This window comes from Natrix helvetica (assembly GCF_964273705.1).
Source record: "Natrix helvetica genome assembly, chromosome: 1".
Classification (NCBI taxonomy): Eukaryota; Metazoa; Chordata; class Lepidosauria; order Squamata; family Natricidae; genus Natrix; species Natrix helvetica.
Window position 1 is genome coordinate 132,607,584 of NC_138548.1, and position 18,698 is coordinate 132,626,281.

General features: G+C 43.3%; 1 protein-coding gene across 3 annotated transcripts in view; it reads left to right on the forward strand.

The window, feature by feature from the left end:
* MRAS (muscle RAS oncogene homolog) overlaps positions 1-18,698 on the forward strand; it is a 62,580-nt gene that overhangs the window by 24,443 nt on the left and 19,439 nt on the right. For 2 of the 3 annotated variants that reach the window (XM_081946233.1, XM_081946234.1), the window contains exon 2: positions 17,710-17,921. In XM_081946233.1, coding sequence (XP_081802359.1) covers positions 17,729-17,921 — 193 coding nt within the window. In that variant the 5' untranslated portion in view covers positions 17,710-17,728. Of the gene's footprint in view, positions 1-12,716; positions 12,740-17,709; positions 17,922-18,698 lie in introns of those variants that run through there. The other variant, XM_081946232.1, reaches the window with a different exon arrangement.

Here is an 18,698-nt window from a genome sequence, read left to right on the forward strand (position 1 = left end):
CTGTACTTGGGCACTCCATAAAGTTTTTAAAAGGTAAAGATTTTCCCTGTCCAATTGTATCCAACTCTAGGAGGCGGTGCTCATTTCGGTTTCTTAGCCAAGGGAGCTAGCATTGTCCAAAGACACTTCCATGGTTATGTGGCCAGCATGACTACCGTATTTTTCAGAGTATAAGATGCTCCAAAGTATAAGACATACCTAGCATTTGGGGAGGAAACCATGAAAAAAAATCTGCCTCTGCCACCCAGCAATTTTCCTCCTTCCAGCAAACAGCCTGTTTCAGTTTCAGTTTAGCCTTATTAGCACAAGAAAAAAAATCTGCCTCCTAGCAATTTGCCTTCTTGGAGCAAACAGCCTATTTCAGTTTTAGTTTAGTCTGATTAGCACAAAGGGAAAAAATCTTCCTCTGCTTCCCAGCAATTTGCCTCCTTGCAGCAAACAGCCTGTTTCAGTTTCAATTTCAGCACAGCCTGATTAGCACAAGCATCTGATTGTCGGTTGGATTGGCCTCCCAATGATCAGCTGTTTCAGGCTGCAGGGATTGCCCTAGCCTATTGCTTCCTCCGTGCATCCCATTTTCAGCCTCCGCCCCATTTCTGGCCTCTGCGTGCCCCATTTTCCACCCATTCTGGGTGGCCGGGATCAGAATGGGCAGAAAATGGCGCATGTAGGGTTGAAAGTGGGCCATGCAGAGGCAGCAATAGGCAATGGCAATCCCTGCAGCCTGAAACAGCTGATAGTCAGGAGGCCAATCCAACTGACAATCAAGCTGCTTGTGTTAATCAAGCTGTACTGAAGCTGAAACTGAAACAGGCTGTTTGCTGCAAGGAGGCAAATTGCTGGGAGGCAGAGGCCAAAGGGTGGGGGCCAGCGGGTGGGTGAGACTACATTTGGTGTATAAGATGCACCCAAATTTTCACCCTCTTTTAGGGGGGGGAAGTGTGTCTTATACTCCAAAAAATATGGTATATGCCAAGGTGCACAGAATGTTGTTACCTTCCCACCAAAGTGGTACCTATTTCTCTACTAGCATGTGCATGCTTTCGAACTGTTTTGTGGGTAGGAGCTGGGGCAAGTAATGGAAGCTCACCCCATTGCACATTGTCAAGTCTATAACATAGGTTGCCAGCTTTCCACCTGACAAGCTCAGAGTCTAAACGCTAAGCCATTATGCCCCCTTCCCATAAATAAAAGCAACTTCATTACAATGGGGAGCAGAAAAATAGCTATAGGTACATGCCACAGTTAGAATTAGTATATGCGCATCTCCCTTTCTGGTTAAATTAAGTCCATAGGAAGAACTATAGTTCTTCATTCTGGAATTAACAGTCATTTATTCTCAAGACCGGCTACATTGATACTTCCAATCTTAACTGTTCACCATTTATATCTTTACAAAGGTTTAAATTCTCTGCCTGCTTCAGGTATTCAGCAACTGTGGAATTATTATCTTCCACACTGCTCTTAAGATAATAAACTCCTTACTTCTCCACCAAATTTAATTCCTGAAAGTCTGAGAAGTTGGCTCTGAAAATTCTTTTCCTAATAGTTGAGGTGTAATTCAATACAACAATGTCATATCTATTTTTCTTCTTCACAAAACTAGCTGTTTTCTGGGTTTGCTGTAAATTTTGCACAGATGGCCGTATGTGGGAGGACATGCATTTCCAAATATGTTCATGTTCATGCTGGTTTTCATTTTGTAAAAAAAGAACTAGAAAAATGTTTTATTCTTGTTAAAAAATAGATCTTAGAAAAAGAACCCACAGCTGTTTCTCTTTTCCTTCCATATTACAATTAAAGGACTGGATCTCTTTTTTTTCTCTTTGTTCAGCAATTATATGTAATATACACTGCAACCCCTCCTACAGCTTGCATGAGATGTCACTTCTAGAGGGACTCAAAGTGATAATCTGGACAATTCAGTTTCTCACAAGCCAGTCCTTCGTTCAGATATCTAAGCAGTTCGCAAATGTCACATTTTAGTGAGAGAAAAATCTATGACCACCCCAACCCAGAGTCACTGGGAGTTAGGCTACGTATAAATTTAAACATTTAATAAATTGTTATTATCCTCTACCTGCTTCTCAGCAAAATTTGTCAAAACAAAGATTGGAAGAATGGGTTCTCTCTGCTGTTGAACTTTGTGTGAATAACCATTAGAAAAAGCACAAGTTTCCTTCTTTGCTCCAAAACAATTTGTATTTCTCCATGGTTATGGAGTTTTTCAGAACTATGGTGGTCAGACCAGTGGTGGGATTCAAAAAAATTTACTGCGGCTCTGTGGATGTGGCTTGGTGGGCGTGGCAGGGGAAGGATACTGTAAAATCTCCATTCCCTCCCCACTACAGGGGAAGGTTACTGCAAAATCCCCATTTCCTCCCAATCAGCTGGGACTCGGGAGGCAGAGAATAGATGGAGGCAGGGCCAGTCAGAAGAGGTATTTACCAGGTCTCTGAACTACTCAAAATTTCCACTACTGGTTATCCAGAACTGGTCAGAACCTGCTGAATACCACCTCTGGGTCAAACCCTTGAAAGCAAACAATTGGACATTGGTATATGGGTAGGAGCTGTATTTTGATCATTGTGGAACAAATGTAGAATGGAATCACTTTAGTGTAGAGAAATTATATGGAGAGCCGGCTGATAGAGGCTTGAAACAAGACTATATAATTTCACTTTTGTCTTAGAAGCAGGGGGCTCCAGGATTTCATGAAACGGCTTCAGGAGAGTGCTTTGTTTCAGTTTCCATTGATGTGGCATGCTCCTTCACAGCTTTACACAGCTCTCGGGTGCATTGTGTATCTCCAAAAGCACAGGATCAGTATACATTGCCTGGATTTCATTCTTCCTGTTTCTTCTTTGAGAAACCTGAGGAAAGTGTTAATTTCTTTGTGAGAAAGGGTAGGTTCCTTGTTGCACAGCCTGTTCCTTGGTATTGCGTAGCTCTGTATTCAGAGATTCTGGGGTGTTTTGCTTCTGTTGAAATCAGTTGATTAGTTTTGCTGTGGCTTAATCAGTTAAAAAATAATTAGCTTACCATGTGTCTTCAGCTAAAGAGCCCCATGGTGCAGACAGTCAATGATGTGGAGTGTTCTCTGGAACAGAGAAAGGTCTCCATTTCCCTCTCCCTAACTGCCCATGTTTTTTTCTCCAATGACCACCTAGACTCCATCCAGGTGACTTCCAATCGGGTATATCTCAACTCCCAGACAGAGATTGCCCTCAATGGGAATCTTGTCCTTTGTTGATTCCTTTTCTAGTAGGAGATATGAGTCCAGGAGTACCCTCAAATTACACACCAAGTCTGCCTGGGGCAATGCCACACCATCCAGGATCAGAGTTAGAGGACCCTTGTCACTGGAAGGCCCAAATACCACTCAGCCACGCAAGCCACTCAAACTTGCTTGTGTTGAGTCAAAGCCCATTGCACCTCATCAAGGCTCCTTCAGCCTACAGGCATTCTTGACAGGATATCCATGGCATCACTCAGGTGGCTGAGTCGGGGGTGGGTTTCAAGGGGTACGCCCCAGTACATGCATACCTGTTTGTCAAATTTAGCGTGTCTTCCGGTACCCGTTCTTCCGGAGGCCGCGTACCAGAACGCTCCCTCCCATGGCCTGCTCCCATGCTCACTCCTCCGCCCACCCAGTTGCCGCTCAGTTGCCCCGCCTGTCCGCACCAGGCTTGCCCCGCCAACAGCCGCCTCATTACCAATAGGCAGTGGGAAATCCATGCAGGGAGGAAAATGCATGTATTCCCACCCTCTCCATTGGAAATGAGGTGACTGTCAGAGAGAAGAGGGCAGCGCACGCCACATGGGCTTGTGCAGCAGATGAAGATGGAACAGGAGGCGAGGATTCGGCTGTTGCACAAGCCCACAGGCGCACGCTGCCCTCTTCTCTCTGACAGCCGCCTGGTTAAAAAGCGATAATCAATCTATTTCATCCATTTGAAGCTGCCACATGACCACTTTCTTCCCTCAAAAATGGAAGTCTGGAGACTGGATTAAAATTGTCCAAACTAGTTGGGTCAAGCAATAACTCTTTGAGGAGAAGATATATCATTGTCTTTTTAAGACGAAACTACCCCATCCCTCAAGGAAGAATTAACTAAAATTCAGACCCAATCAAGGGTTCCCTCCTGTGTAGCCTTTAATCAGTCATCAGGGATCTCTGTCCCTGAGATCTAACACAAAACTGGCCAAGCTAGCAGCTGCAAGGATTCTGGTTCACTTCCTCAGATTTGACAGAACTCAACCCTCTGTAACCTCTGTGGGTCGTGCTCCAAGACTAGAGTCGAAGGTAGAGCAAATATGAGTGACTTTATTTGCTGGTTGTGCAACGTATTTCTCACAGTGACCCTGTAGGTGAAAGTATTATTTCCTTCAAGGAGAGACTGAGTTACCCAAAGCAGGGCTGCTGGGCAACTATTTGTGGATGCAATCAGGGTGGAGAAATTGTTATGTTTTCTTGCCCTTCTTGCCACAAGGTAGACTCTATCAGAGGCTCTAGCTCAGGGGTGTCAAATTCAAGGCCCGGGGGCCAGATCCAACCAACATGGTCCTTAGATCTGGCCTGCGGGGCCGCCCTGGAAACAGTGGAGACCAGCCCGCGATGTTTCTGCCAGTGAAACCAGAGCTCCGTTTTCGCTGGCAGAAGATTGCAGGAGGCCATGGCAGCCAAAAACGGAGCTTGGGAGCCCGTTTTCACTAACAGAACACTTAGGCCACCACAGGCGCCCCACACGAGTGACATCTAGCTGGCCATGCCCACCCTGGTCACACCCACCCCAGCCCCCTGAAGTCAAACACAACCCTGATGCGACACTCAATAAAATCGAGTCTGACAACCCTGCTCTAGCTCATGTTCGATTACCTTCCCTCCCTGTTTTTTTGGCCAATAGTACTTTTGGCACATCTCTTAGTATGTATTTCAGAGATCTTTAACTCCACGGACTATGCTATGACAACTTATTGGCTTTCTGACTATGAGTCATATTGGTACAATGTGCCCTCCATTCCATAGGAAATGTTTCAGGAATGTCACTTTTTCATATTAGAGACAGTGTTCTATTCTTAAGCCATGCTTATTGTTTCCTGCATTTTTAAAGATACCTGAATGCATGGTACATATAGATAATCAATTAGCAATTATATAGAGATCTACACTCCCCATAAAATAAACATGAAGTAGAAATAAAGGAGCAAAATGATGCTTCTCCTCCTCTCCAATCCAGAATTAGTCCTTTGTGAAAGAAGGTTAACTGAGGCATTTGAACTATAAATACCTCACTATCTTGTTTACTGAAATATAAATTAAAGGCACAGAGAGGTGCCACAAGTATACTGAAGCAGTGTAGACTAACCTATTTTGCACCCAATTTACTCAGAGAGCCTTTATTTTCCCTCAATCAAGTTCTACAATGCAGAGGGTGAGAAGCCAAACCTGGCTGCCAATCTGTGGAAGCTGTAAAGCAAAATGTGATTTATTTACTCTTTTTTTTTTTTTGCTCCGTTTTACAAAACTGTTTCTAATTAAGCATTTGGGGCTAGAATGCCAAAATTACAGCACAGTTTCTGTCCATTGCTGATCTCCTACTAATGTGCCTGCCAGGCCAGTTCTGACCTGTTTTTAAGAGAATCAATACCGTAATCAAAATGGGGATTCATTTCAGTTATGGGGCAGGGAGCTCACAAAATCCTTCCCAAATCCTGAAATAGTGCAAAGGGCAGTGACTCCAATCAGACTTCGCCAATTACCTCATTTTCCATGGAAAACTCATAGTGAAGTTCCAGTTGCTGAAATCGTTTGCCATTTTAACTTTTGGTAAATTGTGTTTGATTACTATTCTTCATTTACATTTGTGAGCTGGAGGTTTATTATCTCTATGACAAAGTCTCACAGAATTAATATTGCTGCATCTATGTTATTGCTGCTTGTACTGTTAATGTAGAAGACTGTTAGAGCAGGGATATTTTTTATGGAATTCTCGAGGGGTGTTTTTTTTTTTTTTTGTGGCTTTTCTTTTCTTTCTACATAGTGTGGTTGGTTAAAGTTTTAACTTTCCCTAAATTGTAGAACAACTTCTGGAGAAGGAATGATGTATAGATGAATATCAAGGATGATAATGTAATTGAAATATTGTGTTAGTTGCATTTCCTATCACTGTAAAGCAGCATGATGGTTCAGCAGTTAAAGATGCTGACTTATCAGCTGGAAAGCTGACAGCTCAGTTCAACACCCGAGTGCTGCACAACAGGGTGATCTCCTGTTCCTTGCGCCAGCTCTGGCCCGTCTAACAGTTCAAAAGCATGCAAATGTGAGTAGACAAATAGGTACCACTTTGATAGGAAGATAACAGTATGCTATGTGCTTAAGTGTATATACCGGTACATGCTGGCCATATGACAATGGAAATCTTTTTGGACAATGCTGGCCACCTTGGCTAAGAAACAGAGATGAGCACTGCCTTCTAGAATTGGGCATGACTGGGCAGGGGGAAACTTTACCTTTACCTATATTTGTAAAAGTCTAAAAAAAGTGCAAAGACCCTACTTGTTTTGAGAGTGAGTACAGAAACTATAGTATCATGGAAAGGTGCTGTAGACCAGAGGGAATAAGCTGGGGAACATCCATGGGCTTTTGATGAGGATGGAGGCTTCTAAACATTGAAAAGAAATGAAGTTCTATCTTGTATTTAGTCTCCATTACTGAGAATTGGTGTGGCTTGTTTTATTGCTTTATCCCAATATTTCATACATGATGTTCGTCCCAATAAAGATGACTTTCCCTGCTTTTGATTGAAGAGAAAGGGACATGAAACATTAAGTTAACATGTATTAGAACAGGGGTGTCAAACTCATGTTGTCATGGTGGCATCACAAGAAGTATCACAGGTCTTTTTTCCCTTTCGCTAAACCAGGCATGGGCGTGGCCAGCATGTGACACATCCAGCCCACAGGTCGTGAGTTTGACAGTCCTGTATTAGAAAAAGGAAACCCTTCCCAAGGTGCAAATATCTCAAGTATGTTGAAATTGACATTAACGGCAATGAGAAATATCAATGCAGATTTGTTGAAAATATAGTGGATTTCTATGCATCCACTAAAAAGGTGTATGTAGGTTCTACATAAAGTTAGGAGAATAATTTCTTTTATTTTTCAATGTTGTTGGTACACTGGAAATACAGACTTTGGCTTTGCACTATGGCAGTGATGGCGAACCTATGGCACGTGTGCCACAAGTGGCACGCGGAGCCATTTGTCAGGGCACGCGAGGCGCTGCACTGTCAGCTGGCCAGTGCGCATGCGTGCGCTGGCCAGCTGAGTTCACCTTTTTAAAAGCTATTTTTCACCTTCCCCAGGCTCCAGAGGCTTTATAGGAGCCTGGGGAGGGCAAAAAGAGCCTACCCCGCCCCTCCAGAGGCCCTCCAGAGGCTTCAGGGACCGTCCAGAGGCTTCCCTGATGCCTTCAGAGCGCTTAAAACGACTTCCGGTTTGCTTAATGCTTTTAAGCGTTCCGAAGGCTTCAGAGACCGTCCGGAGGCTTCCCTGATGCCTTCGGAGCACTTAAAACGACCCTCCGAGCAACCCGGAAGTTTTGTGTCGTTTTAAGCGCTCCGAAGGCATCAGGGAAGCCTCCGGACGGTCTCTGAAGCCTCCGGAGGGCCTCTTTTCGCCCTCCCCAGGCTCCTATAAAGCCTCTGGAGCCTGAGGAGGGCGAAAAAAGCATGTAAAAATGGGGGGGCGCGTTGTGCGCGCATGCGCACTGGGGGGCGCGTGTTGCATTATGGGTGCGGCATGCCCGCACACGACCCCCCTGCGCTCCCCCCCTTGTGGCACGTCAGCCAAAAAAGGTTCGCCATCGTTGCACTATGGGATCCTTTTCTGTTTCTTTTGAAGAGAGTTGGCACCATATTTTTCAAGCTTTTGTCCTTGGATATTTTATCTGATGTTTCGCTATTCTTCTTCCTAGAAATCCATATCTGGATTAAGGTTGACATATCATAATTTAGCTTCAAAGATTAATTACCCCTAGCATGATTTCAGATGTGTTGTGGTTCATTTCTGGGAATCCCTTCCTTGTTTGCACTGTTGTCTGTATAAATTTTACACAGGCACCCTCCCTCCAGGGACAGAGATCCATCTTGAGATTAGAGTATGTGAGAGAGGGAGAATGTTTATTTTACTCCCAGGTTATAGTGGCATTGAACTAAAAGTAAATGAATGCATACATAGGTTGTGTATTGAATTTTGTCAATGAAGCATAGCAGTTTAATCCAAAAATGTAAGCTCAACTGTGCTTCAATGGGATTTGGCTGGGATACACCAAGCAATCCTCTCTCGACATTTCCCCAAGAAGGTTTATTTAATTTCATGTGTTTTGTTTTAAGTATGTTGCTTCAAAAATCAAGGCAGGCTTATTTGCAGCAGAGAAAGTTTTCTACCCACAAACTGGGTCAAGAATATGAGCAATACTGCTTGGATTGGTGGTCAAGCTAAACTATGACATTGATAATACTGTCTACATCCTTTAAAGTAAAGGTTCCCCTATCTATAATACAGATTATAGATGTTGGGGGAAACCAGGAAAATAAAAGAAAGAAGAATTATAAATGAGAGTCTAGTTGTCAGTTTATATATCTAAAAATTAAATGTAAAGGTTCACCTTGCATATATGTGCTAGTCGTTCCTAACTCTAGGGGGCAGTGCTCATCTCCATTTCAAAGCCGAAGAGCTAGCGCTGTCCAAAGACGTCTCCGTAGTCATGTGGCCAGTATGACTAAACGCTGAAGGCGCACGGAACACTGTTACTTTCCCACCAAAGTTGGTTCCTATTTTTCTGCTTGCATTTTTACATGCTTTCGAAGCTGGCAGAAGCTGGGACAAGTAACAGGAGCTCACCGCATTACACAGCATTAGGAATTCGAACCGCCGAACTGCCGATCTTTTTGATCGACAAGCTCAACATCTGAGCCACTGAGCCACTGTGTCCCTACATCCTTTATAGGCAAACAAATCTCTGGTGGTAAAACTTTGCTGCCTTCTGGAAACTTAGAAAGCTTAGTTGATATGGGAATTGCTTGAGGAGGGGTAGATGTTAATAAACAGTATGAAATAAATGATACAGCACTGCACACTATTAGAGCTACTAATCTTGAATAAAAAATTGCATCTAAATCTAAAAAGGGATGTGAATGTTCAACTTTTAATGAAATAATTTGACCATATAAACATAAATCATCCTATAAAATTTTTAAAAACTGTGGTATTAATCATGGAGAACCAAAAATAATTATTACAACACAAACAGCAAAAGAATTGCTAATATAAGCTTGAGACCAATTGTTAACTCACATTTATCATCCCAACATGGATTTTTTTTTAATTTATAGCCAATTTGCATTTTTGTTAGAAAACATAGCTTTTAGAACTTAAAAGCAGGATTTCTTCTCTCCCCCCCTCCAGCCCTCCAAGAAAGAAGTTTTTACAGTCCTTGAATCTAGGATATTATTTTTATTTGGGTATTTCCATACAATGCCTATCCCTTATTTGCACAGCAGTTTTATGACACTTTCTGGCATTTAATACTCATCCGGCTAAACAGAAGGAAAATTGTCAACACAACTTTTTCAAAATTGTATTTGTTTGTTTGTATCCTGACTTTAAGGGACTCAGCGGCACAGTGACTAAGACACTGAGCTTGTCAATCAGAAGGTCGGCAGTTCAGCGGTTCGAATTCCTAGCGCCACATAATGGGGTGAGCTCCTGTTACTTGTCCCAGATTCTGCCAACCTAGCTGTTGAAAAGCATGTAAAAATGCAAGTAGAAAAATAGAGGCGACCTTTGGTGGGAAGGAAACAGTGTTCCACGTGCCTTCGGCATTTAGTCATGCCAGCCACATGACCATGGAGATGCCTTTGGATAGCGCTGGCTCTTTGGCTTTGAAACAGAGATGAGCACCACCCCCTAGAGTCGGAACAACTAGCACATATATGCGATGGGAACCTTTACCTTTATCGTTATCCTTTATTATTTTTACAAATAACTCAAGGCAGCGAACATATCCAACACACCTTCCAACAGTCAGCAAACTGGCTTTCCATGGCTAAGTTATGACTAGAACTCATGGTCTCCCACTTTCTAGAGTGGTGCCGTGTGTGTGTGTGTGTGTGTGTGTTGCCATTTAAATATGTGTGTGTATGTATACATACATACATACATACATACATACATACATACATACATACATACATACATATCTGTGTGTGTGTTCCAGCATAACTCTGGAACACCTCGAGCAATTTCAACAAACTTGGTATACAGATGACTTACCCTCTGGAAACAAATACTGTGGAGGTAAGACACCCCTAAAACCCCTCAGGGTGATATGTTAAGATACAGCCTGTTGTGCCTTAAAATGGCTACTACAGTACTGCCCTAAAATGGCTTCTACTATACAGCGGAGTGGAGTTGCCATGGTAACGGCTTCACAGTACTCCACAAGGGGGCTCCCACTGGTAAGGAGGAAAATCCAACATTAGAAATTGGTCCAGACATTTTCCCCCTATAAATGAATACCCAGGCAACGCTGGGTTATCAACTAGTTATACATAAATAACTCAAGGCAGCAAACATATATAATATACTTCTTCCTCCTGTTATTCTCCCTACAACATCAACCCTGTGATATGAGGGAGAGGGACTGATCCAAGGACTGATGGTTGGTCTGATGATTTGCACATATGGCATTTCAGTTGTGAGGTCAAGGTCATCTCTGACTAAAGACTATCCTGTAAACTTGGATTCCACAGCAGACCTGATCTCTATCACTTTCTCATCCAAAATAAATAAGAAAGGAGAGTTCTAACACCGATCAAAGGAAATAAAGAATTTCCCATTTGACTTGCCATGCCTTGAGAAGTTTGATCTGTGGCGACCTGATTAATAAGCTGAAGGCATTATTAATTAGGGTCTCAGAGGGCTGTGATTTCTTGGGGGGACCTGCCCATTTCCAGGGATTGTGTTAATCGGAAGGGACACATTTTGAGAATTCCTAATCATTTCCTCTTTGATGGGATGAGAGTCGTTTTTCTATTATGTCTACGTGGGCAGGCATCTGAACTGATGGAATGTCTGATTTCTTTCTGCTGAATAGTTAATTCAGATTCATTGTTTCTCTGTTACTATACAATAAGGAAAGCATTCTTCTCTTGAGCGTTAAAAAAATTAAAGCAATGCTCATAGCGTCTTTTTAAAAAACATTGAATCATCAAGGAATAGTATCTTCTATTTAAAAACAGGGTTCTCAACTAATGGTGAGCAATTTGTATATAACCTATTGCAGCTGGAGAAATGGAAACCTAAGTATTCTTTTTATGAAATTTAAAGGGGCTTATTAAGAGAACCAGTATTATGTAATGACTAGAGGACACATGGACATTTTTTTAATAGGTGGGTGGCTATATTGGGCCTTTGAGTGGCATATTACACATTTAAGGTAAAGGTAAAGGTTCCCCTGCACATGCGTGCTGGTCGTTCCCAACTCTAGGGGGCGATGCTCATCTCCGTTTCTAAGCTGAAAAGAAGTCTCTGTGGTCATGTGGCTGGCATGACTTAACGCCTAAGGTGTACGGAGTGCTGTTACCTTCCCACCAAAGGGATCCACAAGGGGGATCGTATCCTGCCCCATACATCCCTTCGGCCAATTCGCTCTCACAGAGAGGGACTCCTCCGGGTGCCGTCCACTAGGCAATGCCAGCGGGTGATGCCCAGGAGTAGGGCCTTCTCTGTGATGGGCCCGACCCTCTGGAATGACCTCCCCCCGGATATCAGGACTACCACCGACCTCCGCTCCTTCCGTAAGAAGCTAAAAACCCACCTGTTCAATTTAGCCGGCCTGGCCTAATTCCCAATTTTAGTCCCTCAAGCCTGCATTTTTAAGTTTTTAGGGGTATGCTTTTTAGTTGCTTTTAATTTTTACTTTTCTGTACAGCTGTATTAGGTTTAATTCGTTTTTAAGGGTATAGGATATTTATCTTTTGTATTCGTTTTAATGAGACACCGGTACACCGCCCCGAGTCCCTTCGGGGAGAGGGGGCGGTCTATAAATCCTGAAAAATAAATAAATAAATAAATAATCCCTATTTTTCTACTTGCATTTTTAATGTGCTTTCGACGGTAGGTTGGCAGAAGCTGGGACAAGTAACAGGAGCTCACTCCGTTATGTGGCACTAGGGATTCGAACCGCTGAACTGCCGACCTTCTGATCGACAAGCTCAGCGTCTTAGCCACTGAGCCACTGCATCCGTTTTATTACACATTTAATTAGAAGTAAATTCAAATTTAAATTCATTAAACATTGCAGATCAATGCAACATTCGGAGATTGGAAGAATTACCAATAAAGGAGAATGTTTGTAGTTCAGGGTTGATTAGCACTAATGATGTTACCTAATTTGAGTAATGAAAAGTCTGCAAGAAGACAACCAAGCTCAGAAAGCACCAAGGACCCCTCACTGGAAGAAATGCCATATTCATCTGTGACACCTTCAAGATTAACCAACTTTATTGGGACAGAGGCTTTTTATCAGCAGCAAAGTTCTTCACCAGATGCAACATCTGGCTAAATTTTGGAAAGTATCTGGAGGCTGCACCATAGACTTTGAAGGCTGCAGATTTTATACTCCTGAGCCATACCATCCAACAGGGACAAGAGAGGCATCAGGTAGAATTAAGTAAGTCATGGTGACCTTGTGATACTTTATAAGAATAAAATAAGAAACCCCTAAGTGAAATAAATGTGATAGGATAGCAGAAACAACCCAAGTAACATTAATTGGTTCAACATTGTTGCACCAAGCTAAAGAAATCCAACAGTGGAAAGAGATTAGTGTTTCTCCCAGTTGTCTATTTGCACGTGATGATATGCAATTAATCCTTTGTGCTAGTCCAGTGGTCGGCAAGCCGCGGCTCGCGAGCCACATGTGGCTCTTTACACATTTTAATGCGGCTCTTCTGTGTGCCGGGCGCCCGCTCCCCTCCCTCCTCTCGGGCACTTCAAAACAAGCGCCCCTTTCCCTTTTTTCTTTTTGACCCACAATGATTAGGGAGGATCCTGAAGTCAGGAGGGGACGAGAAGCGAGGAGGCAGAAAAAGAAACGGAGGCTAAGGAGCTTCCCCCTGCCCCCTCCCAGCAAAAATCTAACCAGGGAGCCGGGCGGGCAGTAGCAAATTAGCCGATCACGCCGCGTGGACAGTAGCAAATTAACCGATCACGCGGCGTGATCGGCTAATTTGCTACTGCCCGCCCGGCTCCCCAGTTAGATTTTTGCTGGGAGGGGGCGAGGGGGAAGCTCCTTAGCCTCCGTTTCTTTTCCTCCCTCCTCGCTTCTTGGGGCTCCACCAATGGGGGAGCAAGGCCCGCCCAGCGCCAGGCTTTGGGCTAACACAAAGGTCTGCAAAGTTGGCTGTTTTAAGACTGGTGGACTTCAATTCTCAGAATTCTGGGAGTTGAAGTCCACCAGTCTTAAGAGCCAATTTTGCAGATCCCTGGGCTAATATGATTGATGTCCTTGGTGGACTTCAATTCTCAGAATTCTGGGAGTTGAAGTCTACAAGTCTTCAAGCTGTCAGGTTTGAAGACCCCTTGGGGTTTTTTTCCTAAAGGGTTAGGGATGCAAGGATCTTGTAACTTGACAGCTTTAAAACTTGCGTGCTTCAAATGCCAGAGTTTATTGAAACTAAAAACAGTGTACCATCCTATGTATTTTCGGTTTTAAAAATGTGGCTCTCAAAATAAATTTCAATCGTGGTTTTGGCGAGATTTGGCTCAGTTGAAAAAAAAGGTTGCCCACCACTGTGCTAGTCACTTCCTTTCCAACGTGCAACTCAGAGAAAGGTATTAAACCTGTTGCCTTGCACTGCACCATTACATTTAAATATCAGTGGAGCTGAACGACAAAGGCAGTGTTTTAAGTGTACAGGTAGTCCTCACATTACAGCAGTGACCATTCATAAAAAAGTGACTTAACACTATGACGTATGACCATTGCAGCATCCCTGGGGGCCCATAGTCAAAATTCAGAGGCTCGGCATAACAGAGTCATATTTGTGACAGTCGCAGGGCCCTGGGATCATGCGATTGCTTTTTGTGACCATCTGATGAGCAAATCTAATAGAAAAGCCAGATTCACTTAACAACCTGTAGGAAGTTAGCACCCACCCCTCTCCTAGGAAAATGAGATATTTTAGGAACTATTAAAAGGACAGAATATTTCCCCTAAAAACTCAGAGAGGCAGACACTCAGCCCCCCACCTTTGTTAATGGGCCATTATTGCCCAGGCCAGTCTATTCTACATAACAAAGATCTACCCCCTTCAGGCAGAGCCATAATAGCAATTGAAAACCCTTTCATTGCATCATCAAGGAGAGAAGCAACTTAGAACTGAGGAGTAATTTGCTGAAAGAACAATTAATCAGTGGAACAGCTTGCCTCCAGAAGTTGTGAATGCCCCAACACTTGAAGTCTTTAAGAAGATGTTGGACAGCCATTTGTCTGAAATGGTATAGGGTTTCCTGCCTAGGCAGGGGGATGGACTAGAAGACCTCCAAGGTCCCTTCCAACTCTGCTATTGTATTGTATCACCCAGCAACAGCGAAACCAAGCTTGGGACTCAAACGATAGACAGCCTATAGCTAAGACACCTCCCCCACCCTGCCAGGAGTCTGACAGCCAATGGGATACATTTCTTGGACAGGAACAGGAAACGCTAAGGTGGAGCCCAGAGAGGGCATAAAACCCAGGGACTCTCTGCCCTTTTTTTTTTCAAGATCCTCAAGGCATGTGATCCCCTTTTCATCCAGGAGCTCCAAGCCATGTGATCCTTTCCACCATTAAACCATCTTTCCAAACAGCTTCCATGTTTCCAGTGTCTTTTTCCACACTTGGAACTGAACCCAGAAGGGCATTTCTTCCAACAAACCATGGTACTAACCTGAACAGGCTGGAGTGATTCACTTAACAACTGTGGGAAGAAAGGTCGCTTGCTTAGGAACGGAAATGTTGGGCTCAGTTCTGGTTGTAAGTCGAGGCCCACCTATAGACTTCTCAGAGCCAACTATCAGTGTAAAGTTATTGGAGCCTTAGCGGGATGGGGTCCCCCCCCCCTTTTCCTCTTGTTTCTTTAGTTCTTCCCTTCCCAAGGATCAAGTATCTAATTCTGCCTTCTCGCTATGGGTCCTGAAATGTACTGATGGTTGTCAATCTTTCCAATGAACTTCAGACCGTGAGTGAAGGGAGAAAGACGTACTCTCTCTGCTCATCCCTTTAGCTTCAGGATTGCTGAAAGATTGCAGCTCAGCAACATTCTGCTTCTGCCTACCGGAGTAATTGACAGTGATGTGAGTTTTATTTGCTGAGGTTATAATTTTGAGCCTCCTGACATTACAGCTCAGCGTTCATCAAGAAGAAATGCTCCTGGCTGCCTTTTTGTGCAATTCAAGTGTTTTAAGTGTATAATGTGAATCGTACGGTGTCCCTTTTTTAGCAGAGATTGAGAAGAGCGGGTTTGTAGCTTCGCTTTCTTCCCTTGAGGTGAAAATACCTGGCGAGCATCAAATAAAGCTCAGAATTATCGAAAGGCTCTCTGAAAAGCTTCTTGTTGCTTACAGAAACAATTATAGAAAGCGTTCATGTTTGCTGCCAGGTTTACACTAGGACTTTTAGATAGATGGTGTTCATAGTGAGGGACAGCGCTGAGGTTTTACTTGGAAAAAATGCAGGCCCTAAATCAAAGGTGTCAAACTGAATTTCATTGAAGGCCTCATCAGCATTATGATTGCCCTCATAGTCTTACATGCAACTGGCCCTTTGAGGGAAACCATAATGCTGATGTGTCCCTCAATGAAATTGAGTTTGACACCCCTGTTTTACAGAGTCATTGAGGCCACCTGGAGGTTGATCTAGATGAATAAAGTACTGTTGACCAGGGCTGAGGTGATGGGGGCCAGCCCCTCAGCATTTTCAGGGTGGTCCTGTGGGCCAGATCTGACTACATTGTGGGCCGGATTTGGCCCATGGGCCTTGAGTTTGACAAGTCTGCCCTACATAGTCTTCCCCAGTTCTTGGTGCTCTCCAAAAGGCTGTAGCCAGAATGGCCATTGTTGAGACAAGAGCTTTGAAGGTCATACAGAGAGTTCTCAACCTATGACCACAACTGAACTCAAAATTTATGACATGTGCTAAGTGAATTTTGCCCCATTTTACCTTTCTTGACACAGTTGTTAAATGAAACATGCAGTTGTTAAGTTACTAACACGATTGTTACGTGAATCTGGTTTCCCCATTGCTTTTGTTTGTCAGAAGGTTGCAAAAGGGGTTCACATTATCCCAGGACACTGCAATGGTCATAAATATGAGACAGTTGCCAAGTGTCTGAATTTTGATCACATGATCATGGGGAAGCTGCAGCGGTCGTAAGTGTGAAAAACAGACATATTGTATTTTTTGGAGTATAAGACTCATCAGAGTATAAGACGCACCAAGGTTTAGAAGAGGCAAATTTTTAAAAAAGTAGGTAGGTAGATGGATAGAGAGGGAGAGAAGGAGAGAAAAAGAGAGAAATACAGTAGGGTAGGTAGGGAGAGAGTAGGTAGGTAGGTCGGCTGGTCGGTCGGTCGGTCGGTTGGTAGGTGGGTAGGTGGATAGAGAGAGAGAAATAGAAAGAGAGAGAGAGAAATATAGTAGATAGGTAGGGAGAGAGAGCGAGTAGGTAGGTTGATAGATAGAGGGATAGAGAGAGAGTGCTGGAGAAGGAAATCGCTGACAATCTGCAGCAACTAAGACTTTGTTTCTGCACTTGATCAATGTAATTCTCATCAATCAGTTAAAGAGCTTTCCAAAGGGGAAAAAAAGTTTTGTACTCTGTAAACCTCCCAAAAATGGCCCGTTTTTCACGAAGAGCCTGGGGGGGGGTGCTGAGTGCTCCTGGGGTCGTGCCCCCCCCCAAATAAGCAAAAAACAGCCTGTTTTTCCCAAAACTGGTCAGAAAATTGCATGCATAGCCTTATGGAGGCTTATAGAGTGCTGCTGGGGGTCGGGGAGGCAAATAACGGCACATTTTTTGCTCATTTCTGCCCTCCCCAGCCCCCAGGAGCTGGAACATATAATGGACTCCAGGAGAGAGAAAGAGAGCTTCTTCTGTTTTATTTATTTTTTATTTTATTTATTTATCAAACATGTGCAAGATAGCAGGTATAAATATAAACATGGACATGAACGAAATAAATGAATACAAATAAATGGAGTCAGTAGGACAGGGATGGTAGGCATGCTGGTGCACCTATGCAGACCTCTTAGGAATGGGGTGAGGTCCACAGTTGGCAGTTTAAGGCTGAAGCTGTGGCGGTTTGAGGATGCAACAACGGAGTCAGGTAGAACATTCCAGGTGTTGGCCACTCTGTTGCTAAAGCCGTATTTTTACTCCCAAGTGACAAAATTCTCATTGTATGATTCCTGTTCTTTCTACTTTAAGTTGGACTTTTGAAGTATTTTTTTAAAATAATGTGTCTATGCATTTTTTTAAAGTTTGCTTTGATATTTTATTTCAATTGCATTTGAATGGGTGACAGGTTACACATCTTATAATAGCAGTCAACGTGCTGTTGCCAATCAACACTGTTTCAAACATGCTGTTTCTGTTCCAGATTTGGCCCAGTGGACACCATGGCTACCAGTGCTGTGCCAAGTGAGAACCTGCCCACTTACAAACTAGTGGTGGTTGGAGATGGGGGTGTCGGGAAAAGTGCCCTCACCATTCAGTTTTTCCAGAAAATCTTTGTGCCAGATTATGACCCAACAATCGAAGATTCCTATCTGAAGCACACAGAGATAGATGGGCAATGGGCAATTCTAGATGGTAAGTTACCTTTTTCGGATTTGACTGACTTTTCAATGAAAGTCCCCAATGTTTTCAGATATAAATATCTGCTATAGCTTGATATCAAGGAAGCTAAGAGAACTTAACTAGCTCCATTCAAATTATACTTATTTTATCCAAAGCAACTTACTTTTAAGTAAGTCCGCAAATAATTTACTGGTCAGCAAATACTAGTATAACTCTGGCTCATTCAGGGAGGATGGTGTATTTTGATCTTCTTCTGTGTCAAAAGCAGAGGAAGAGAGACTCTGCCTCTTCTCACAATTCATTCATACAGGTAGTCCTCAACTTGCAATGATTCGTTTAGTGACCGTTTGAAGATACAACAGCACTGAAAAAAGTGACTTATGACCAGTTTTCACACTTGTGACAATTGCAGCATCCCCAGGTGATCAAAATTCAGTTGCTTGACCACTGACTCATATTTATGACAGTTGCAGTGTTTTGGAGATCATGTGATCTGATAAGCAAAGTCAATGGGAAGCCAGATTCACTTAACACTTAGTAGCAATAGCACTTAAGACTTATATACCGCTTCGTAGTGCTTTTACAGCCCTCTCTATGCAGTTTATAGAGTCAGCATATTGCCCCCAACAATCTCGGTCCTCATTGTACATACCTCAGAAGGATGGAAGGCTGAGTCAACCTTGAGCCTGGTGAGATTTGAACTGCCGAACTGCAGCTAGCAGTCAGCTAAAGTAGCCTGCAGTACTGCACTCTAACCAACGCGCCACCTTGGCTCTAGTAAGACTTCAC